At 38.6% G+C, this 25,273-nt stretch overlaps 1 protein-coding gene across 1 annotated transcript in view; it reads left to right on the forward strand.

Moving 5' to 3' along the window:
- Nucleotides 1–25,273, forward strand: part of PREX2 (phosphatidylinositol-3,4,5-trisphosphate dependent Rac exchange factor 2) — a 422,543-nt gene that overhangs the window by 121,575 nt on the left and 275,695 nt on the right. The window contains exon 7 of the mRNA XM_036740899.1: nt 19,219–19,352. Coding sequence (XP_036596794.1) covers nt 19,219–19,352 — 134 coding nt within the window. The remainder of the gene's footprint in view (nt 1–19,218; nt 19,353–25,273) is intronic.

Raw genomic sequence — 25,273 nt, forward strand, 5'->3', positions numbered from 1 at the left:
TTTTAAAGAATTATTTTTTTCAGTGAGCTTTTGTACCTTTCTTCTTTTCCACTTGGCCAGTTCTACTTTTTAAGGAGTTATTTTCATCATTGAATTTTTGTATTTCTTTTTCTGTTTGAGCAGTTCTGTTTTTTAAAGTGTTATTTTTCTGGGCATTTTTTTGTGACTTGTTCCCAAGGTGTTGTCTTTTCATAATTTTCTTCCTTTGATCTCATTTCTTTACTTAATTTTTTCCTCTACCACTCTTATTTGATTTGAAAAAAAAATAAGCTCTTCCTGAAATTCTTGTTGGGCTTGGGTTCAATTCACATTTTTCTTTCCCCTTTGAGGTTTTGCTTATAGCTTTTTTGACTTCATTGTCTCCTTTTGAGCTTGTGTCTTGATCTTCTTTGTCAACACAGTAGATTTTCATGGCTGGTTTCTTTTTTTTTGTTGTTGTTTCCTCATTTTCTAACCTATTTTTTGATTTCAAATTTTATATTAAACTCGAGCTCTGTTCCTAGCAGAAGAGGGGTGGGGCCCTGTATCAAGCTTTAACCTTGATACACTGATACACTTGATACGCTTGAAACACTCCTGTTTTCAGAGCTAGTTCTGGGAGTTTGGAAGTTTTCATTTCTTCTAAGTTGGTGTGATCTAGGGGGAGATGTGGTCATTGCTCTCCTGGTCTGCACTCTGGTCCTTATCCACTATTTGCCCTTGATCCCTTGGGATTGCAGTTGACACAGGGGCTTCTTGGGGCCACTACATGGTTCCTCTGTGTCCCTGAACCCTTGTGATACTGCTCCTTGTGGCCCCCGCTACCTCTTAACCACAGGTGCTCCTCTCCACCTTTGAACTATGATATAGAAGGCCACATGTGGCCCTTAGAGGTCCTCAAGTGTGGCCCTTTGACAGAATCCAGACTACACAGAACAACTCCCCTTAATAAAAGGATTTGTTCTGTAAAACTTGGACTCAATCAAAAGGCCACACCCAAGGACCTAGAAAGCCCTATGTGGCCTCAAGGCTGCAGGTTCCCTGCTCTTGGTTTGGGCAAAGGATTTGTTTAACAGTGTCTGTTCTTGTGTTCAGTGCCAGTATTGGGGCTCCCTGTAATCTCTTTCTTACCAACTGCTGGGTACCCTCACTATCTCTGGCTTAAGAGCTCCTGAAGCTTCTACTCTTCCTATTGCTACCACCTGGTCCCAGCACTGGTGTTTAATCCATTTTGGCTCTGGCTGAGCCTTGACTCCTGTCTCATAGATCTCTATTTCTGATGACCTAAGGAAGAATGTTTCACTGTGACCTTTTGTTGGCTCTTCCACATCAGAATTAGATTTGAGGTGTTATTTTAAAGTTTGGATTTGAATTTTGGAAGAGCTTCTTCTACTCTGCCATCTTGGTTCTGCCCCAAGAAGTCTAAGATGGCTTAGAATTTTATGTATGTTATTTTTTTTTTTAAACGCAATTTATTTATTTAACATATTTGGTTTTTAGCATTGATTTTCACAACAGTTTGAATTACAAATTTTCTCCCCATTTCTGCCCTCCCCCCCCACTCCAAGATGGCGTATATTCTGGTTGCCCTGTTCCCCAGTCAGCCCTCCCCTCTATCACCCCCCTCCCCTCTCATCCCCTTTTCCCTTCCTTTCTTGTAGGGCAAGATAAATTTCTACGCCCCATTGCCTGTGTATCTTATTTTTTTAGTTGCATACAAATAGTTTTTTTGTTTTTGAACATCTGATTTTAAAACTTTGAGTTCCAAATTCCCTTCCCTCTTCCCTTCCCACCCACCCTCCCTAAGAAGTTGAGCAATTCAACCTAGGCCACACATGTATTATTATGTATAACCCTTCCACACTACTCATGTTGTGAAAGGCTAACTACATTTTGCTCCTTCCCAACCCATCCCGCTTTATTGAATTTTCTCCCTTGACCCTGTCCCCTTTCCAAAGTGTTTGTTTTGATTACCTCCACCCCCATCTGCCCTCCACTCCATCATCCCCCTGCCTTTTATTTTTTTTTATCTTCCTCCCTCTTCTTTCCTGTGGGATAAGATACCCAACTGAGTATGTATGGTATTCCCCCTCAGGCCAAATCTGATGAGAGCAAGGTTCACTCATTCCCCCTCACCTGCCCTCTCCCCTCCTCCCATAGAACTGCTTCCTCTTGCCACCTTTATGCGAGATAATCCACCCCATTCTATCTCTCCCTATCTCCCTCTCTCAGTATGTTACTCTCTCATCCCTTAATTTCATTTTATTTCTTTTAGATATCTTCCCTTCATCCTCAACTCACCCTGTGTCTGCTCTCTCTCTTTTACATATATATATATACACATACATACACATACATACATATACACATAGATACATACATACATACACATTCACTTACATATATACTTAAACATATATATATATATATATATGCATATATACATATATGCATATTCCCTTCAACTACCCTAATACTGAGGTCTCATGAATCATACACATCATCTTTCCATGTAGGAATGTAAACAAAACAGTTCAACTTTAGTAAGTCCCTTGCAATTTCTGTTTCTTGATTACCTTTTCATGCTTCTCTTGATTCTTGTGTTTGAAAGTCAAATTTTCTATTCAGTTCTGGTCTTTTCACTGAGAAAGCTTGAAAGTCCTCTATTTTATTGAAAGTCCATATTTTGCCTTGGAACATGATACTCAGTTTTGCTGGGTAGGTGATTCTAGGTTTTAATCCTAGCTCCATCGACCTCCGGAATATCGCATTCCAAGCCCTTCGATCTCTTAATGTAGAAGCTGCCAGATCTTGGGTTATTCTGATTGGGTTTCCACAATAGTCAAATTGTTTCTTTCTGGCTGCTTGCAGTATTTTCTCCTTGATCTGGGAGCTCTGGAATTTGGCAACAATATTCCTAGGAGATTTCTTTTTGGGATCAATTTGCGGAGGCGATCGATGGATTCTTTCAATTTCTATTTTGCCCTGTGGCTCTAGAATATCAGGGCAGTTCTCCTTGATAATTTCCTGAAAGATGGTATCTAGGCTCTTTTTTTGATCATGGCTTTCAGGTAGTCCAATAATTTTTAAATTATCTCTCCTGGATCTATTTTCCAGGTCAGTGGTTTTTCCAAGGAGATATTTCACATTGTCTTCCATTTTTTCATTCCTTTGGTTCTGTTTTATAATATCCTGATTTCTCATAAAGTCACTAGCTTCCACTTGCTCCAATCTAATTTTTAAAGTAGTATTTTCTTCAGTGGTCTTTTGGACCTCCTTTTCCATTTGGCTAATTCTGCCTTTCAAGGCATTCTTCTCCTCATTGGCTTTTTGGAGCTCTTTTGCCATTTGAGTTAGTCTATTTTTTAAGGTGTTGTTTTCTTCAGTGTATTTTTCAGTATTTTTTTGGGTCTCCTTTAGCAAGTCATTGACTTGTTTTTCATGGTTTTCTCGCATCCTTCTTATTTCTCTTCCCAATTTTTCCTCTACTTCTCTAACTTGCTTTTCCAAATCCTTTTTGAGTTCTTCTATGGTCTGGGGCCAGTTCATGTTTTTCTTGGAGGCTTTTGGTGTAGGCTCTTGCACTTTGTTGACTTCTTTAGGCTGTATGTTTTGGTCTTCTTTGTCACCAAAGAAAGAATCCAAAGTCTGAGACTGAATCTGGGCATGTTTTCGCTGCCTGGCCATATTCCCAACCAACTAACTTGACCCTTGAGTTTTTCAGTGGGGTATGACTGCTTGTAGATTACAGAGTTCTATGTTCTACGTTTGGGGGGGAGGTGCCAGCTCTGTCAGAGCCGCACTCCTCCTTCCCCAGGGACCCCCAGTCCAGACTGGGCTCAGATCTTCGGCAGGCTGTGCACCCCTGCTGTGATCCGCCACTTAATTCCTCCCACCAGGTGGGCCTGGAGCCGGAAGTAACAACAGCTGTAGCTGCTCCACTTCCGCTGCCCCCGGGGCTGGAAGCTGAACTGTGAACTCCTTCCACTCCTGCAGCTTTTCCCACTAACCTTCTCCGCAGTCTTTGGTGTTTGTGGGTCGAGGGGTCTGGTAACTGCCACAGCTCACATATTCAGGGCGCTAGGGCCCCCTCCGCCCGGCTTCTGGTCTGGATCGTCCACGCCGCTCAGGCTGGGCTCTGCTCCACTCCGTTCCCAGCTCCCAGCTCCCAGCTCCCAGCTCCGTGTGGAATAGAGCTCACCCAGAGACCATCCGGGCTGTCCTGGGCTGGAGCCCTGCTTCCCTCTGCTGTTCTGTGGGTTCTGCCATTCTAGAATTGGTTCAGAGCCATTTTTATAGGTTTTTGGAGGGACTTGGGTACGGAGCTCACTCTAGTCCGTGCTTACCAGCCGCCATCTTGGCTCCGCCCCCCTATGTATGTTATTTTGATATTTCTTTTCTGTGTTGTATTTGTTAATCCCTACATTTCTAACTTTTAAAAGCTTTGGTACAATTTTCATATATTATTTACAATAGCATGTAATTTAAACTTTTAAAACCATCTTTTTTTGGGGGGGGCATAAATATAAATTCATGAATTCTTTTATACTTGTCTTTCTTTTTTTTTCTTTTAAATTTTCTCCACCTCCCGACTTTATTAATTTTAAATCTAGCATTCCTTTTGTCAAAGCTTCTAATACTTTAGTCAAGTTACTCACCCTCATTGGTCCACAGTTTCTTCATTTGTAAAATGAAGGGTCTAACATAGTTGGTTTTTGAGGTCTTCTTGCAGTTTGTGTGTTGTTTTACTTCTTGAGATATATATTTTTAAAAAATGATAGCTCTTTTATTTCTAATAATCGCTTTCACATTTTATCTCCTAAAGTCATGCTATATGGCAAAGAATTTTTAAAAAGAGGAAACAAGTTAAGAAAAATTAATCAACACATCAACTAAATCTGAGAATCTATGCAGGGCTTCACATACATAGTCACCACATCTTTGAAGAAGAAAAGGAGTTGCATTCTCTTAGTTCTTAGTTGGGGTCCAGCACGGTTATTATAATTACATGACATTTATTTTTGATTATTTTAATAATTTCTATTTTTATTTTTATAGTAATTGTACTACTTTTCATGGTTCACTTTGTATCATTTTATAAAAGTCTTTGTATTTTTCTCTGTATTCATATTCATCCTATCTTATGGCACTGTAATGTTCTGTACCATAATTTGTTTAGTTGTCTTCCAGTCAATTGGTATTTACTTTATTTCCAGTTCTTTGCTAATATGCAAAATCTCCTTTAAATTTTTTTGTATATGTAATATATTTCTTGGTCCTTAATATCCTTAGAGTACTTGCTTAGCAGTGGGATCCCTGGATCAAAGGGTATGGACATTTAAATTACTTTTTTAGTGTACTTTCAAATCACTTTCCTGTGTGGTTAGACCATTCAGAGTTCTGCCAATAGTTTATTCATGCTTTTGTCTGTCCAGAGCCCCTCCAACAGTTGTTATTTATATCTTTTTAGTTTCTTGATGAATATTCTTTCTCTCATATGGATGTCTTTCCCTGCTATGACTTTTTTTTAAGCTTTGGATTAGACTCCATGTGTCTCATTTCATTTGAGCTGTGGTACTAGTCCACCCTGATCCAGACCTAGTCTATTTTATCTGGTATAAATCCAGCTTGGTCATACTTGATTTTAAAAAGTGTTGTAGGTCTTATTATTTTTTGCCAGAATTTTAGTTAAAGATTTTACTACCTTGGAGAGAGCCTCTGTCATGCATCAAATTGTTTTCTCTCTTGTTAATCATATTTCTTCTTTGAGAGTTATGACTTCCATTCTAGCATCTTTGAAATGGTTCATTTATCTTTTCATGCATTCTGCTATTTCTTACTGTTGTTACATTATCCCTAGGGGATCTACATAGTTTATTGTCTTGCCTTCTGTTTAAATTTAGGGTTTTTGGTTCACTTTGCTTTAAAATATAATTCTTATTCACTGTTATTTTTTTAGGAATCTGTGAGCACTTTTCTGTCTATATAAGAGATTTGCTTGATAACTATATTTATGCCTAATATTTCCCAGCCTTTTGAAATCTCCCAGCCTTTTCCATTCAATTCCTAGTAGATGGGAAGCTAATAGGTAGATCTCTAGATAGGAAGCTATGTGGCATAGTGGATAGGGCACTGGGCATGAAGTCAGGAAGATCTGAGCTCATATCCTTCCTCAGATATTTAATAGGCATATATACCTCAGAAAGTCACTTAATATTTCTCAGCCTCAGATTCCTCATTAGAAAAAGGATTTAATAATAGCTTCTACCTCACAGGGTTGTTGCAAGATTTGTAAATTGTTTTATTAACCTGGTCCTGATATGGAGACTGGGGCACTGGAAGGGACTTTAGAGGTCGCTGGGTCTAATCTTTTAATTTTATACATGCGAGAACTGAAGCTTAGAGAGGAGGTGAACTAATTTGTTTAAGGTCATACAGGTAGTAGGAGGTAAAGCCAAGATACACACTGAATTGTTTGACTAAAAATTCTGTGTTATTTCCACTGTACAATGATATATTGATGCATCCAGTTGGAGTTTTTGTTAGGACAGATTGTTGCTTCCATTTTTTCTTATGAATTAAACTGAGGCCACCTAACTAAAAAACTCTCTTACACTGTTCTCTTTGATGACCTTAGCTCCTCTTATCCCCACTACTTTCTGTGGCCCATTTCATACCGGAACATCCCTTTTGCTTTGACTTAGATTACAACTCTTGTCTGACAGAGCTCATGTATCTAATAAGAAAGCACCAAATTAAGGATTCTCTTTCAATCATTCCCTTCATAATACTCAGGCCCACTTATCTTTATTGAAGACATATCTCTTTTAAAATGCCCCTTCTGAGAAGCATCTCAGTTTTCAGGTACATGGAGGAAGTGGTCCATGGAAGGGACTAGTATGTAATGTTTTTTTCAGAGAGAGTGACCAGTGTTACACCAACTCTGATATTCTTCCTAACTGTAGGTATCCTTTGCCCAGGGGAGTGATCTCTCCTAGTCCAGAGGATTGAAAAAGCATCCTGAATGCTCTGCATTTTACTACCTTTCAATATTTTGGTGAGGTTATTCAAATCAACCTAGGCTTTCAGTTCTCAGTACTATTTACTCGCTCTGCTATGAGTAGGGGTTGTGCCTTCAACAAGCACATATGTCCTGAGGTCTGCCTACAATTTACCTAAAATGGGTGGAGAATTTCAATTCAACAAACATTTATTAAGCACTTGTATGTACAAGATAGGTACTAGGGATGGGTGCAAGTACAAAAACGTGACCTCTAGCTCCTTATAAGTGTTCTGCCAGGAGATAGAGGATACATACAATCATATAAATATAACTTACATTCAGAGCTCAGAACCCTTCCTCAACCTAAGTAGGACCACTTTTGGATTTAAGTTTTGTAGAGTACATGTTCTGGTATGTCCACATGGCATTGTCAAGCTTAGATTACAAAGTCTGAAAGGATAGAGAATATGCCTGGTATTTATCCTTGTACAATGTCCAACAGAGTGCCATATCGCATTTTCTGGAGAAATTCCTTAGATGAAACTACTCTTAATATCCATCTTATAGGAACAGGTAGGCCTATGAAATTGGACTTTGTTCATCATTGACCTACTGCTAAAGTTAGAATTTCCCATAGAAATCATTCCTGAATTATTCTGTACATGACTTCTTTGTACAGAGTTGCTTGCATATTGTCTCCCTCATTAGACTGAAAACTCCTTGAGAAAGCAGGTACTGTCTTCTGCCTTGCTTTGTGCTCCCAGGATTTAGCAGCATGCCAGGATTATAGTGGGCACTTTATAACTGCTAATTGACTGCTTGCTTTTATGATATAATTTTTGTTGCTTTTTAAATACATTCCTAGTTATATAACGTAACTTAGTACTGGTAGAGTCCCACTTAGTGTCATTTAAGGGCAGTGGTTCAGTAGTGATTCAACATGGACTTGTGTTGACTGCTGACTCATCAGATCCATCTATCTATCTATCTATCTATCTATCTCTATCTTCATCTCTACACACATATTTATGTATGTGTCTGTATAATTTATATGCTGTATTATATATATATATATGTACACATGTGTGTATGTGTATCTGAAGTTCCTTTCTGATCATACAGATTCTCAGTAATACATTCCACGTCAGTTCTCTAACATAAATCATTACTGACAATATGCCTCAGCTCACCCATGCCCACTTTGTCTTTTTCTTGCCCTCTGGGTCATGTGCAGTTTTGATTATTTCTGAGTCTGTGGTGTTCCATAATTCACTACAATATGGTTTCACAGGAGAATATTGGTGTTTTAAAGATGGAGTTTTATGTAGAGGAGTAGCTTGGGAGAATTGAAAGCACTGCCCAGTTTCTCTAATGTGCTCTAGTCTGACCTCCAACTCTATTTAATTCCAGGCCCAGCTTATGGTGTGTGTTACTGTATTGGTAATCAAAATGGGCTCTTAGCACTTAGTTCAACCAAGTGCCCTTGAAGAGTTTGGCCTTTGTTTCCTTGATTAGATTGGGAGTCCTTGGTGACCTCCTTGCCTCAGGGGAGGGCCTAGGTTACATGGGTTTGAGTGGTATGTTTGGGACATCAGAGGCTTTTAGACTACGTGGGTTTAAGTCACCTCTTTGTGATGATTTCAGGTCACGTGGGTGAGTCGCATGTGTGACTCACCCTTGACCCTGAAAAAGATATAAAACCAAGGGTTGGCTTTCTTTTTTGTCGGAGCTTGTACCCACAGCTGTGGTGGCGCATGTGACTCTGGGCCAGCCCTTGTTATGAGCTCCCGGGCTGAACTTAGATGTTGGTAACTATGAATTGTATTTGGTATGTCTGTTGATGTTTGTAATTTGTTTGTATTTGCTCTGAAGTTCGGGGAGCTGGCTTTTCCCCCTGAATTAAGTGCGTGATATTTGTATGCTAGATTAAAGTAAACTTGTTAACCCCTTAATGTTGCTCTCCTTAGTAAAGCAGATCAAAAGAACCTGGGCTTCTGTGAGCTGATTGTTGGTTTTACACCCCCCACAGCAGCTGCTAGCCAGATTGTTGAAACAGTTACGCTGTCTCTCTAGGATCTGGGTATAGATAAATCAGTAGGGCACATAAGTGATTACTTTGGGCCAGCCCTGGTATGAAGCATTGTGCTTACAAATTCAACCGAGGAAGATAATGTTGACCCTCAAGGAGTTTACATTTTAATTCTGGAGAAAAGAAATAAAGGGGAACTGGAAATTGGAAGGGAAAGAAAGTCTGCTGTGACAAAGGCTGTCCTTTGTGAAGGGTGGTGAAGGCCTGATTTTGGGCGAGATAAGGCTCAGGCTCAAGTGGCAGAGCCCAGAGTGGTTTCAGTGGTGGGCTTCAAGGCTCCTGTCCTTGGACGTTTAGATGAGGGCAGGACTAGAGTCAGCAGGATTTGGAGCTGGTATCACAGAATTGAGGCAGCACCTTGGATTTGGGCAAGATAACATGAAGGCTCCCCTTTTGGAGGATGATGGCCACCGAGGAGGCAACATAGTTTGGAACTGGTGACCAGGGATGGACTCAGCTAACTGGCTCTGCCTGTTCATTTTTTTTAACCACAGAAACACTTATACTATCTACAATAAGGAAAAAGAAAAAAAATTATCATTGCTATTTTGGTATACAAACTGATTAGTACCACTTTGCATTTCCTGTCTCTTATCAATCTCTGTTGTCCTAGTTGCCAAGGCTTAAAAGGAAGAAGGCAGAATATCCTACCATTGTGTGATTTATAATCTTATCAGGGAAGGAAAGGGTACACAAATGACAGAGAAACAAATTATGAAGCAACACGACCAATAATATGATAATTGTTGTGGGAACTATAGAATTATTGATGAGTTCCCATTCCATACTGAACCAAAAGGAACCACCTTATTGTGGCATGCTGGGCCTTTCACTACATTCCATTCGAGCTTGTCATGCATCACTTAACCTCTTTAGGTCTCAAATTTCTTCATCTGGAGAGAGAGGGGACTCCTAAATTCTCCTCAAGCTCTAAAGCTGTGATCCTCCCTGACCTTTCTATCTTGTAGTCAATCATTCACCCAATAAACATTTATTTACTGTTTGCCAGACACTATGCTAAGTGTTGGGAATACAAAGAAAAGTGACAGTCTCTACCCTCTAGGAGCTTATAATCTAATGGGAGAGACAACTTGCAAAAAACTGTGTGAAAACAAGCCATATACAGGAAGTAGTCAATAGAGGTAAGGGACTATAGTTAAGAGGTTTTGGAAAAGTTTCCCATAGAAAGTGGAAATTTTGTACAGACTTGAAGGAAGCCAGAGAAGCCACCTACATTCCCTGCATGAGAGGCAGTCAGTGAAAATGTCTGGAGTTACAAGATAAAATGTCTTATCTGAGGAAGAGTGAGGACAGTGTTACTGGATCACAGAATGGGTAGAGGGCTGGAAGGTATAAGAAGACTGGAAAGGAAAGGAGGAGGCTTTGAATGCCAAGCAGAGGATTTTTTTTTTATCCCGAAAATGATAGGAAGCCAATGGAGTTTATTGAGTGGGGAACGTGGGATACAGAAGGGTGACATGGGCAGACCAGCACTTTCAGGAAATCTGTTTGACAGCTAAGTGGAGGATGGACTAGGGTGGAGACAGATTTGTGGCAAACATATCAGCCAGAAGCCTTTTGCAGTAGTTTAGGTATGATGTGATATGGGCCTGCAACAAAGCAGTAGAAGTGACAGAGGAAAGAAAGGGAAGTGTACAAGAGATGTTCAAGTAAAATCAGCAGGCTTTGGCTACAGATTGGATGTGGCAGATAAGAGAGAGTGAGGAGTTAAGGATGCCATGTGGGTTGCTAGCCTGAGGGATTGATAGGGACGATGCTGGTGCTTTCAATTGTGAGTTCAATTTTGAGTATATTGAATTTAAGATGTCTACAGGGCATCCAGTTCAAGATGCCTAATAAGCAGAGAAGTTAGGACTGGACAATTATCAGCACAGAGATGATAACTGAATCCATGGGAGCTGATGAGATCACCAAGTAGAATAGTGTAAAGGGAGAAGAGAAGATGGCCCAGGATAAAGCCTGATGGGCCACTGACCATTGGAAAGAGTGACTTGGACGAAGATCCATCAGAGAAGACTGAGAAGCAGTGGTCAGGTAGGTAGGAGGAGAACTAGGAGACAGCACTATCATGAAAACCCAGAGGCAAGAGAGTAGCAAGGAGAAAAGAGGGATTACCAGTGTCAAGGCTACAGAGAGGTCAAGAAGGATGAGGACTGAGAAGAGCTTATTAGACTTGGCAATTAAGAGATAATTTGTAATTTTGGAGAGAGAAGTTTCAGTTGAATGATGAGGTTGGAAACCAGACTACAAAGAGTTAAGGAGAGAGTAGAGGAAAGGAAGTGTAAAGGTACCCGTAACGCTGGCATGATAATTCCGTGCCTTTCTGAATTTAGAAGACTAGGCCAGATAATCTCTTCAGGTTTTTTACAGTTTAGAGATTTGGGATTGGATATAGGAATTAAGAACAGAAAAGAAAACAAATTGATGAATATATGAAGGTTTTCAGTACTGTAGTTTTTTGAAATTGATTTTTGCACCAAGGAGATAAGTACTTATGTGACAGTGATTCTCCAACTTGATTGGTGACAACTTAGAGTGAATTATCCACTTAGAGTGAATTACCATGCTGACCTAGTCCAAAAGAAAATCATAAGACTTGTTCAGCCATTCCTCAACTGATGGACATCTCCTCAGTTTTCAATTTTTTTGCCACCAAAAAAAGAACCACTATAAACATTTTTGCATATATGGATCCTTTGAACAGGGACTTTCTTTTGCCTTTCTTTCTATCTTTAGCATAGTGTCTGGCATATAGGCACATATTAAATGCTTGTTAAGTGACTGACTGACAAGTGAACATTGCCAACACTCCAGGGCCATATTCCCTCCCCCCATAACTACCCACCTCAGTCTCTGGGAAGGGGAGGGGTATTAGGTTCACAGCTTAGCTCACTTCCTACATAGCATTTGTTCCACCAAGTTCCAAGTCTAAAAGTTCCTCCCCCTGATAGCCCCTAGGCTTATATACCAGGGCCTTGGCTTCTCAGGGCTTCCCAGCTGGGCTGGTTGCAACATCTGGCCTAGAATCCTGGGTTCCAGGATCTCCATGGCTTATAAATTTCCTTTCCTCCTTTCACCTAAGTCTGAAAAGAGCAATTGAAACAGACCCAACCCCAAAACCATTTCTGGGGACCCTTCTGGTCTGGGAGAAGAAGAAGGTGGCCCTCAGGTCCTTCCCTTTTACAGTATGTTGTGCATGCCCTAGACTCTAGGGGAAAGAGAGAGTGCCTTGGTCAGGGAGATAGAAAGATTCAGGCAGTTCAAGCTCCTCAACCTGGAGCATGCCTGAGCCAGGACTCTTATCTCATAGAAACAGGTCTCCGGCATCATCCATGTGGGTACTTCCATTTTAGATGATCGGGGCATGAGACCAACCTCTGTTACATTTGTAATATTCATATAAGTTTCCCATATAAAATTGGTTAAAGGCACTTTGAAGTTGTAAGTATAGAGCCGTAGGTACTGACTGTGCAATTTGGTCAATGGTTTCTCCCTCTTCCTGCCATGCTGCCTTTCTCAGTTCTTGTGCTCTCTGAACTTTACCTCCTCTTCTTGCTCTAGAGTTGGTCATGATCACTGGTGAGAGCTATATCTAGCTGGCTTCAACCACCTAACTATACCTCTTCTTTCTACGCCACTGTATGGTTACCTCCTCTCCTCCTTAACTCTACTCCACCACCCTCCCTTCCCCTATATCACATTTATCACCTCTTGCTCTCTTACTTTGGTAACAGTAACAAAATCAAGACTACCTTTGCTTCTGGAAAGGATGTGTCAATAATTTATTGCTCTATGCCCCCATTCACCAATACTATGACTTCATTCTTCTCTGGCCACCATCCCCATATATATATATATACATATATATATATATACATATATATATATATATATATATACATATACATATATATATATGTATATACACACACACACATATATACATATACATATATATGTATGTATGTGTATGTTTTTTATATATATATGTATGTATGTATGTATGTATGTATGTTATCTCCTCCTATTAGAATGGAAGCTACTTGAGGGAAGGAGCTCTACATGATTTCCTTCCTTCCTTCCTTCCTTCCTTCCTTCCTTCCTTCCTTCCTTCCTTCCTTCCTTCCTTCCTTCCTTCCTTCCTTCTTATTTTCCCAATCTATAGATTTAGGAAATGTGCAGTTTAACAAATTGAAAACTTAAGTTTTATTATTTTTCTTCTGGGGTAGATCAGCATGGTCATTCATTCTTAAGTTGTTAGCTCTAATTCCACCTAATAACTGTAACTTCCTAAGGGGGGAAATATATTTAAAAACATAAATCATTCCTTTGACAAAAGTGAATTATTTCAAATAATAGTTAACGGCTTTATGAATCATATATGTGAGAAAGGGAGTTTACAGTGTTATCCATAGTGAATATTTATATGTAGTGGCAGATTTGTAGTTCATAATTAATGATTCATGTAAAGCTCTGATTTTTTTTTTGCTAAATGTTTCAAATCTTAATACTCCTAGGGAAGCTTCTGACTGTAGTATGTCATTGTAGTTGCGTTAAAATGCTTGTGTTTGAGTTTCTTTTATAGTTATAATTTGTATAATTCTGCAATAGATTATTCCAGTGTCTAGCCAAACTTTTCAGAGGTGTTAACCTGGGGTTCATGAACTTTTTTACATATTTATTTTGATAACTGTATTTCAGTATAATTGATTTCTTTTGTAATCCTATGTATTTTATTTTATGCATTATTTATACAGGCTCTACCATGTCACACACCCCTGCCCCTAACAAACCTCTATGTTCAATAAACTCTTATGACCTCCCAGATTAAATACACACCTCCCAGATTAAAAACAGAATCCTCTGTTTGGTGGTCAAAGTCCTTTACAACCTTTCTGCCTCCCCCATATTTCCAATCTTCTAAAACCTTCCTCTCTGCCACATACTCTTCAAAGGTGTCCTGGTTGTTCCACAAATAAGACACTCCATCTCTCAGCTCTGGGCATTTTCTCTGGCTGTCCTCCATGCTCACAATGTTCTCTCTGCATATCTCTTCCTTTTGGTTTCCCTGGCTTCTTTCAAGTCCAAACAAAAATCTTTCTATGGGAAGTCTTTCCCAGCCTCTCTTAATTCTAGTTCTTTCCCTCTTTTAATTATTTCCTGTGTATTCTGTATATAGCTTGTCTCTACAAATTTCTTTACTTGTCTCTCCCATTAGATTTCAAGCTTTCTGAGGTCAGGGACTAACTCTTGCCTCTTTTCGTATCCACAAAGCTTAACACAATGCCTGGCACAAAATTGGTGTTTAATAAATGTTTGCTGACTGATTGACATTTAAAAACATTATTATCAGAAGGGCTCCATAAATTTTCCCAGCATACAAAAGGGTCTACAACATAGAAACTGTTAAGAACATCTCCTATATGGTATTTACGGTTGATCTAATGAAACAAAAATTATATTTCATTAAAGTCCTAGTACTAGAAAGACAAAATTATTAGTGGCTTCTTTGCAAAAGATAATGTTTAGCCCATTAATTGACCTGTAGTCAGAGATTTAAAAAAGCCATTCTTAAAAATCTATTTGGAATAAGATATTTATCTTTTTGTATACTACTTTTGTAAAGCTAAAATGTTTCTATTTTGCTAAATGTAGAAATATCAGCGAGCCATAATTATTATTTCCTGTCAGAATGATTTAAAATCTGTTGCTATACGAGGTATAGTGAATTAGACAGAATTACATTCAGTATATTTTGCTTGTTGGATTCCAATGGAAGGTAATCTTGTTCATATTTGCAACTTGACTTTAACTTATAGTAAAAGTAATATGTGATTGATAAATATAAAAAATATCATTGCATCATATAATATAGTCATATATAGTAGTTCTATATAGTTTATATATATATAGTATGCATACTATATATTATATATTTAGCATCTTGTATATATAGTATATACATACATGTATGTGTGTGCACATATACAAATATGTATATATATACATATACATACATACATACACACACACACACACACATATATAAAACTATGTACTTAACAGGGCAACTGTGGCTTAACTATAAGGCTGTGCCAGTTAAGGGATTTGAACGCGCCAGAGTTTTCTCTACATCTGTAATCTTCCTAGGGTGCTTCATTGTTCCAGTCCTTGTTGCTGTAATTCGTTCTTCTGACTGACATCCTTAATGTGTGGACTTTGTTGATCCTGATCCTGGTCTAAGACCTGGATTTTGTTTCCTTCACTGCTGCCTTTCTTTGTGTCTTAGACACTGACTTCTGTGTGGATTGCAAACTCCTTGGCCTGACCCTGATTAGCCCCTCTCCAGCTGCATGGAAGGAAGAGCCAAAGTCTTCCCTATGACATCTAGTACTCCAACTTAGTAAAAATAAAATGTCTAAGTAGTATTCAGGATGTGAACTGCCACATGTGGCTTCTATCATCGAGCTGAGGAGAATACTGCTGGAAGACTGTTAAAAAGCATTTATTGAGTGAAAAGTAGGGGCATGTTTAATGTGGGAGCTATCACATGAGTATATCTTGGCCTGGGGTACTTATGATGGTGTATCTATACTGACCAAACATTGCTTAAAATGTATAGTTATTTTTTTAATAGGTCTGTGGTTTCACATTTTTAGCCATTTCCTCCTGCTAGACTCATGAAAATAATGAATAGATTAAATCCTAGTGAATTAAAGGTACACTGAAAATCTGTGTGGCCTAAAATATAAACACTGAATGAAGGAAAATGCTCTAAGCAGTCCTATTAGGATTACATTTTATAGGCAAATCTGAACATTGTGAGCCAGTTTCTCTGGCTATGTAAACAGCTAATTGAGGATTAATTGGGCAATGTGGAAGCTACATTGAGTATTTCAGGATATGTTATGAGGCTATCCTGGAATAAAATGGCCCTTCTGAAAGTGGTCAGTTTATTCTAGTGTTGTGGAGGACGTAATGCGAGTTTCAAGGAAATAACTTACTCAGAAGGTCACTATGATGCGGCAGAATGCGTGCTAGCTCTAGAGAGTCAAGATGCCCGGGTTCAAATCCTGCTTCTGACACTTACTCGCTGAGTGACCAAGGATAGGTTGTTTAAAGCTTTAGACCCTCCTTTGTAATATGGGGTTACTAATAGGTGTGAGGGAAGCACTTGGCTTGTCTACACAGAGAAATTAGGAGTGATGAACTTAGATGAAGGTAAAGAACTGTAATGAAGATGGAATGAGCAAACAAGAAGAATACAAAAAGCATAATCTTCAAAGAATATTGACAGGATGGCTAAAACCCAGATCAAACTGAGACTCGTGAGGCTCAGGATAGCAAAAAGCTTATTTTTATTTTTTTAAAGTAGATTAGAATCAACAGAAGGAATCAATACAATAATGGGTCAATTGGGAGGCAGAGAAGGGTCTCCTGTGATCAACTGTTGAGTCTCCTATGTCTTCTACAAATCTATTGGGGGTGCTTAGGACTCCTAAAATGTAAATGAGGGAAACATTTCCTAAAACTTAAAATGCTATATAAATGTGAGGTATTTTTTTTGGAGGGGAGGCAGGGCAATTGGGGTTAAGTGACTTGCCCAAGGTCACACAGTTAATAAGTGTGTCAAGTGTCTGAAGTCAGATTTGAACTCAGGTTCTCCTGACTCCAGGGCCAGTGCTCTACTCACTGTGCCACCTAACTGCCCTATGAGGTATTATTAATACCTGAGATGATACACATCAAACTATGAGAATTACCTTATATTTTACAAAATTATTTAATTTAAACTTAGTTTAATTTTTTTCACTTAACAAGCATTTATTTCTCTCTTCCTCCCCCTTTCTACCCATTGAACAGAAAAAAAGAAATACAGAAGCTTAGCAAAGAAAAAAAAAACCTTGTTATAAGTATATGATGTCCAAAAAAAAAGCAAATTCAGTCATTGGCTAAGTCCAAAAATATTTGCCTCATTCTGTGTCATGAGTCTATCACCTCTCTGTCAGGAGGTGGGTAACATACTTCATTTTAAGTCCTCTGAAATCATAGTTGGTTGCTGCATGGATGTAGCACCAATGTGACATTCATAGTGCCTATGGCAGCTATGAATATGTTGGCATAGTTCTGAATTGCAAAATATAACAGACTCTCCATATGGAAGACAGAACCAAATCATTTATTCAAATATCAGAAAGCCAAATCCATCATAGCAACAAAGAAATCTACACACATTAACAATGCAGGGGGCACTGCCATACCCAATCCTTCTACCTGTTAGGACCTTCCACAAATGAACACCCTTAAGCAAAATGCCCTTCTCTCACTTACAGCTAGCTGCTTGCTTCCCCTCTCTGTCAGCTCTAACTGCTCTGAGCAAGTTCCTCTCAACTCTGCTCCACCCTTCCTTCTCCACCCCTTCCTGTTCCACCCGTTCAGCAACCTCCTCCCACCATAGACTTCATGTGACTCAAACTCTTGTGACTTAGGTTTCCATGTGACTTAAGCAGGTAACATGGGCCTATTAATGGATGGGAAAGACCTTCCCCTTTACATTATCATTACAATGGATCATAGTTTTCAAGTATTTAAAAGTAGTTTTTCTTTATAATGTTTTTGTTCCTACATACATTGTTCTCATGGTACCCGCTCAGTTCACTCTATATCAATTCATGCAAATCTTCCTAGCTTTTCCTTTCTAGTTTTATCATTTCTTGTTGCATAGTAACATTCCATTATATTCATATATCATAATCCATTTAGCCATTTATCAATATATGGGCATTTGCTTAGTTTTCTTTTCTTTTCCAACGTAAAAGTGCTGCTATAAATATGTGTTTTCTACATTTAGATCCCTTTCTTCTTTGTTCTCTTTAGGAGCCTAGTAATGGTGGGTATTGTTGGGTCAAAAATGTATGCCCAATTTAGTAAGAATAGAGGAAAAGAACAGGGTAGACTCTAACAGACTTAGGGATTTAAGGATATGATTTTAGGGTATAGGCTTTAAGCGACAGTTTTTATACATCTGTAAATCTGTGAGCATCACTATTGATGTGGTTTTGTTTTTTGATGCAGCTACCTACTCTGTCATCTAGCGATTTATCTATCTACTTATCTTTTGCTTTGCCTATCATTTATGTGTCTTTTAATATAGATCTTTTAATGAATGGATAAATAAATTATGCTATCAACAGACAGAGATAGAAAGATGTGATAAAAAGATTGATATGGAGCTATAAGAGTAGTCAGCTACACTGCCCAAATCATCAACCTATGGCCATTCTTTAGATATAAACAGGTAGACATGTATTGATAGATAGATGCATAATAGAATATTTATTTAGAACTTATTATGTGACAGATACTTTAGTAAGTGCTAGAGGTACATATGTTGTTTTTGTTCAGTTGTGACTGATTCTTTGTGACCCATTGGGGATTTTCTTCTCAAATTTTGTTTTTAGTTTGTTTGTTTTAGTTTGCCATTTCCTTATCCCAGGTCATTTTACAGATGAGGAATTTGAGGCAAACAGGATTAAGTGGTTTGTTCAGAGTCACACAGCTAATAAGTGTCTGAGGCCATATTTGAACTTAGTGAGATGAGTCTTCTTGACTTCAGGCCTGTACCACCTACCTGCCCATGAAGGTGTATATATATATATATATATATATATATATATATATATATATGCAAACAATTCGGTCCCTGCCCTCCAGGAACTTCCATTCTAATGAGTAGACTCTATAAATAAAGCAGGGTTGGAAAGGGTGTAGGAAGAGTACCCATTTGGAAATAGTCAGGAAGTGATATAGAGGCCTAGGTCTGGGCATGATGAGCTAAAAGCTCACCTATAAGAGTCCAGGGTGTTTTAGAGGTTCTGGTGGGGATGACATGGTTGAGAAGTGAGATGAAGGCTTAGATCTGACCAAGAGGAAAACTCACCTATCTGGAGTTCAGTTTGGTTCCAAGAATGGAGTCCATTTTGGTTCTAAGAGCAGAGTCCATCTGCTCATTGCATTTGTGAGGAGAATACCCACACTGATTAAGTTACAGATCTCATGTATTGAAATATGACAGTTTCTGCTTCCTCATCAATAATGCATGTTTCCTCATTTGTTTCTTTGTTAGGGTTCCAACATCACAGACACCTGCACTGAAATGCTAATGTATGGGGTTTTGCTGAAAATTTCTGCAGGAAATATACAAGAACGTGTGTTTTTTCTTTTCGATAATCTTTTGGTATATTGCAAAAGAAAGCACAGGTAAGTCACTGATTTCTGGAATCATTTATCCATTTTATATTTTAAACCCTAAATATATACCATGGCACAACTTAGCAAAGGTTTCTTGAAGATCCTCTATTTTTAATTGAATCTATATTTCAGATGCATAGTACCTTCATGATGGTGGACCATAGCCCTTCTTTACGATGGCATATTGTAGAACATAGACTATAAAATGTGGAAGGGATAGTTAAGATCATTTTTATAACTCCCTCATTTTATATATGAGCTAAAAGAGGAGAAAGTGGCTTTCTAAGGTCACAGGGGGAAATAGAATTCAAACCCGGGTTTTCCAAATCTCAATTTAGTCTTCTTTTCCCCCACTTCAATTTTTCCTTTTGATAAAATAGATGTTTAATGGGAAAAATGATTATTTGGTGAAAGTGGAGTAATGCTATTCTTATTAGAAAAGTCATTCATATATTTGTATAATTTTGAATGATATCAAATCAATGGATCATTGAGTTCCAACAAACTTCCTTTGCTTTTTTGAGCTTCTTAGTTAACTAAGTGGATAACAAATATGGAGGAGTAGCATTATATATTGAGATGTATTCATGTGAGAAGATCTAGAAACTTAAGTTGGGAAACATGTTATACAAAACATTTGGATCAGAACTAATGAATGGAGAAAGAGGAAGAGTTGTTGCAAGCATATACTACAGAACACCTGGACAAAGGATGAATTTCTGTTTGGAAAACAGAAAATAAACTTGGCATGCAAGAATGACATTTTGGTCTTGGAGGAATTCAGCTATCCAGACGTTTGCTAGGGTATTCTCTGCCAAGAACAAAGCAGCAGCCAAATTTTTGCCTTGCTTTAATAATAATTTCATCCTTCAAAGGTAGAAGAAGCCACAAGGGCAACTGCTATTCTGGATACGATTCTGACCAATCAAGAATATAAACAGAAAGTGAGGTATTTTGCTAGTCAGAATATATCACCCAAAGAAAAAGAGTTTTACAATAACAGGTTGTTGTTCATCCTTTGTTTTCAATGAGGGCCAGTGACATCACAAGGTGATATCTTGAAGTGTATGTGAATTGGATTTAAGTGAGGCAGAATTGCACAAAGTCTTCAGCCTCTCTCTCTTCCAGAATCATAGAAGTCCAGTGGCAATACAAAAATGCAAAATAATAATGACGATGATGATGATGATGACAATGACAGATATAATAATAATAAAAATAATAATAATAAAGGCTGGTGTGTGGGCAGATGGGTGGAAAGCCAAGACCTGCCCTCATTTTCTGTTTTAGCTCAAAGTAATTTGCATGTTAGCATGCTAACCATATGATCTTGTTAAGCAGCTTGATTGTCAGGCCGTAATCTTGTTGTAGACCTAAGGGTTGAAAAGAAAATACTTAATCTTAGCTTGTGGCCGTGATTAGCCCCGTGGTTTTGGATGGCTAAGTATGGAGTCTGACTAAAGAGCCAGAATCCTACCTTTAACTAGGTGAGGTCCTAGCCATTACATTCTAGGACAATGGAAATGAGTTAGCCAATAGATGACAGTCAGATATATAATTTAAAAGGTGGTAGTAGAGAGCATTACTCAGCCAGAAACCCAAGATAATTTCTATTATCTAGTCTTACTCCTGCCCTGGATAATTCATTATCCCATACCCCACAGCTGCTATTCCAATCTTCTTCTTTCCTCTAGCCTCTCATACTATTCCCCTGTACAGAATGAAATCATGAAAATATGAAGAAATAACTCTGATGAAGAAAGTCAAAATTGCCCAAAGAGGCAAATATGTCTGCACAGGACACTTAGTGATGAACTTAGAAGAAGAAAAAGAAGTGTAATGAAGATGGAATGAGCAACCAAGAAAAACAGGGAATAGTAACATAATCTTCAAAGAATATTGACAGGATTGCTAAGACCCAGAATGAACTGAGGCTGGTGATGCTAAGGATTGAAAAAACTTATTTTTATTTATTTATTTTTTAGCTAGCTTGGGGCAAATAGAAAGATCAAAGGAAGAATGAATCAACTGTTAACACACCTGGAAGGCAAGGAGGGGCCCCTTTCTCTCAGCTATTGGGTCCTGCTACATCTTCAAATCTATTAGGGTGCTTAGGACTACTCTTTTCTTCTTGATTTTAGTACATCTGTAGTGCTGAATCCACAGTGTAACTACACCATTTTTTTTTCTTAAAGAGAAGGAATTATTTAACAGGGATGATCAGAATAGGGAATTCTTAGCTCAGTAATGAACAATACCAATCTAGTAAAAGTTGAATTATGAAGCATATGAAACATCAGGTGGATAATCAGTTCAATACCCAGATCTATTGGTAATGATTTCCATGCAGTATAAATGAAATCCTTAACCACCAATCCAAAACATATGGTGCATACAATTATTCCTATGAAGAGGATGGAACTGTATTACTTCTTAGAACCCATTGCACATAGTAGGAGTGCAGCTATGTGGACTTTCTGAGTAGAAAGAGAGGAAAAGAAAAAATGGTATATGAAAAGTCACAGAGCCAGGTTTTACCACAAACTTGTCTGTAACTCAGGGTAGATCCAGTGAGGGGAGCAAAGGTGGGAAGGATGGGAAAATCAGAGTCTTCTAGTGCCACTTGAAGGAACAGAAATAAGAACAGAAGTAGGGCTGTCAGAATCTTTCTTCCCTTTGTAGCTGGAAGGCATAAAGAAAGCCTAGTAGAGAAAAAACAAGTCTCATCCTGTGCATAGCCCAGAGGCTGTTCTCTTTTCTCTAGTCTTCAGAGAAGCAGAGAGAAGAAAATAGAAGAGTCTAGGTTCACACTCTTTTGGGACCTACAAGCAAGAAAGGAAGGGTAGGAATAGCACTGCTAGGTCGAAGGTCCCATAGATAACTTCCCTAAAACTGAACTTATCATCTTCCTCCCCGCCCCCAAAGCTTCCCCTGTTACTATCTACCCTGTTACTGCAGAGGGCAACACCATCCTTCCAGTCACCCAGGCTTGCAACCAAAATTTCATCTTTGACTCCTCACTCTCTCTCATTCCCTCATACCTAATGTATTGCCAAGGTCTGTTGATTTTACCTTCTTAACATTTTTTAAAAAATAATATTTTATTTTCTCCAATTATATGTTAAACAGTTTTAACATTTTTTTGAAGTTTTGAGGTCTGATTTCTATTCCTTCTTTGCTCCCTTCCCTTCTCCTTCCCTGAGACAGTAAGTAATCTGATATAGATTACACATGGGCAATCATGTAAAACATTTCCAAACATTTTTAACATATTTCTCACATGTCCCTTTCTCTCCTCTGATACTGCCACTACTACCCATCTCAACTATTACAATAACCTGCAGGTTGTCTCCTTGCCACAAATTTCTCCTCGTTCTGGTTTATCTTCCATTCAGCTGTCAAAGTGATCTTCCCAAAGTGCAGGTAGGGCTAACTGTGTTACCCTCCTACTTAATGTACTCCTCTGACTCCCTATTACTTTCTGGATTAAATTTAAAATCTCCTAACATTCACAACCCTTCATAACCTCCCTGCTTCACTCCAGTCTTCTTACATCTCACTCCCCACCATGCACGCTGGGATCTAGTGACGTTGACCCTCTTTTGTTCCTCAAACAAGGCAATCTCCTAACTGTACATTTTCGCTGGCTGTCCTACGTGCTTGGAGTGACTTCCTCATCTCCATCTTCTGGCTTCCCTAGCTTCCTTCAAGTCCCCCACAAAAGACCATCTTCCATAGGAAACTTTTCCTGATCCCTCCTAATTATAGTCCCTTCTCTCTGTTGATCATTTATCCAGAATATAGATTGTTTGTTCAGAGTTGTTTGCATTTTGTCTCCCCCATTAGATATTGAGCTTTTTGAGAGCAGAAACTTTTGCTTTTCTTTGTATACTCAGTGATTAAAACAGTGACTGACACATAAGTGTTTAATAAATGTTTACTGACTGACTGGCAGGCAGGAGAGAGAAGGAAATCAGAAGCAAAGTCCAGGGGAGAACTTCCGCAGTCCTGACTGCTACCTCTTGTTAAAAAGTTTAATTCTATGTCCTTTCTTGTGACTATTTCTTAGGATGATGCAAAGCCTGTGTACGTTGAATGCTCTACCAGGTAAACTAGTCAGTTCAAAAAGGATAGAGGCTGAGTACCACTCCCCAAATTATATGAATCTGTCTCCTTTGGTGTTCACAGTATTGAATTATGTAATAATGATAATTATGGTAATAGTTAACATTTATATGGCTCTTTAAAATTTTGCATAGTGCTGTACATATATTATTTATTTGATCCTCACAAGAACACTGTGAGTTAGATGGTGTTACTATCACAGTTTTTCAGATGAGAAAATGAAACTGAAAGAGAGTCATCCAGCTAAGGATTCCCTGACCTAGGATTCAAACTCAGGCCTTCCTGATTCCATGTCCAGCAGTCTGTCTCTTATACAATCTAGCTGTCATATTGTGATAGGAAGTAACTTGTTCAATCTGTGGCTCCTTGAGGATAATTCCTGTGTTGACAGGCACTAGGCAGGAGAGATCTGAATTTCTACAATGCACTTCCCCTTTTACATAGGCGAGAGATATCACCTCTTAACATTGTCATCATGAGAGAAGGATAGTATAGCTCTTCAATGTATTACTCCCTTGCTTCATCATGGCAGGGAAGGGGATTTGAAGCCTGATTATTCCCTTCAGCTACCCTAATACTGAGGTCTCATGAATCAGGCACGTCTTCTTTCCATGTAGGAATGTAAACAAAACAGTTCAACTTTAGTAAGTTCCTTGCAATGTCTTTTCCTTGATCACCTTTTCATGCTTCTCTTGAGTCGCATGTTTGAAAGTCAAATTTTCTATTCAGCCCTGGTCTTTTAACTGAAAAGTCTTGAAAGTCCTCTATTTTATCGAAAATCCATATTTTGCCTTGGAGCATGATACTCAGTGCTGGGTAGATAATTCTTGGTTTTAATCCTAGCTCCATTGATCTCTGGAATATCGTATTCCAAGCCCTTCCATCTCTTAATGTAGAAGCTGCTAGATCTTGGGTTATTCTGATTGGGTTTCCACAATACTCAAATTGTTTCTTTCTGGCTGCTTGCAGTATTTTCTTCTTGATCTGGGAGCTCTGGAATTAGGCGACAATATTCCTAGGAGATTTCTTTTTGGGATCTATTTGAGGAGGCAATTGGTGGATTCTTTCAATTTCTATTTTGCTCTGTGGCTCTAGGATATCAGGGCAGTTCTCCTTGATAATTTCTTGAAAGATGATATCTAGGCTCTTTTTTTGATCATGGCTTTCAGGTAGTCCAATAATTTTTAAATTATCTCTTCTGGATCTATTTTCCAGGTCAGTGGTTTTTCCAATGAGATATTTTACATTGTCTTCCATTTTTTCATTCCTTTGGTTCTGTTTTATAATATCTTGATTTCTCACAAAGTCACTAGCTTCCACTTCTTCCAATCTAATTTTTAAGGTGGTATTTTCTTCAGTGGTCTTTTGGACCTCCTTTTCCATTTCGCTAATTCTGCCTTTCAAGGCATTCTTCTCCTCATTGGCTTTTTGGAGCTCTTTTGCCATTTGAGTCAGTCTATTTTTTAAGGTGTTGTTTTCTTCAGTGTATTTTTCGGTATTTTTTTGGGTCTCCTTTAGCAAGTCATTGACTTGTTTTTCATGGTTTTCTCACATCCTTCTCATTTCTCTTCCCAATTTTTCCTCTCCTTCTCCAAGTTGCTTTTCCAAATCCTTTTTGAGCTCTTCCATGGCCTGAGACCAGTTCATGTTTTTCTTGGAGGCTTTTGTTGTAGGCTCTTTGACTTTGTTGACTTCTTTAGGCTGTATGTTTTGGTCTTCTTTGTCACCAAGGAAAGAATCCAAAGTCTGAGACTGAATCTGGGTGTGTTTTTGCTGCCTGGCCATATTCCCAACCAACTAACTTC

This window comes from Trichosurus vulpecula, chromosome 1 (assembly GCF_011100635.1).
Source record: "Trichosurus vulpecula isolate mTriVul1 chromosome 1, mTriVul1.pri, whole genome shotgun sequence".
NCBI lineage: Eukaryota > Metazoa > Chordata > Mammalia > Diprotodontia > Phalangeridae > Trichosurus > Trichosurus vulpecula.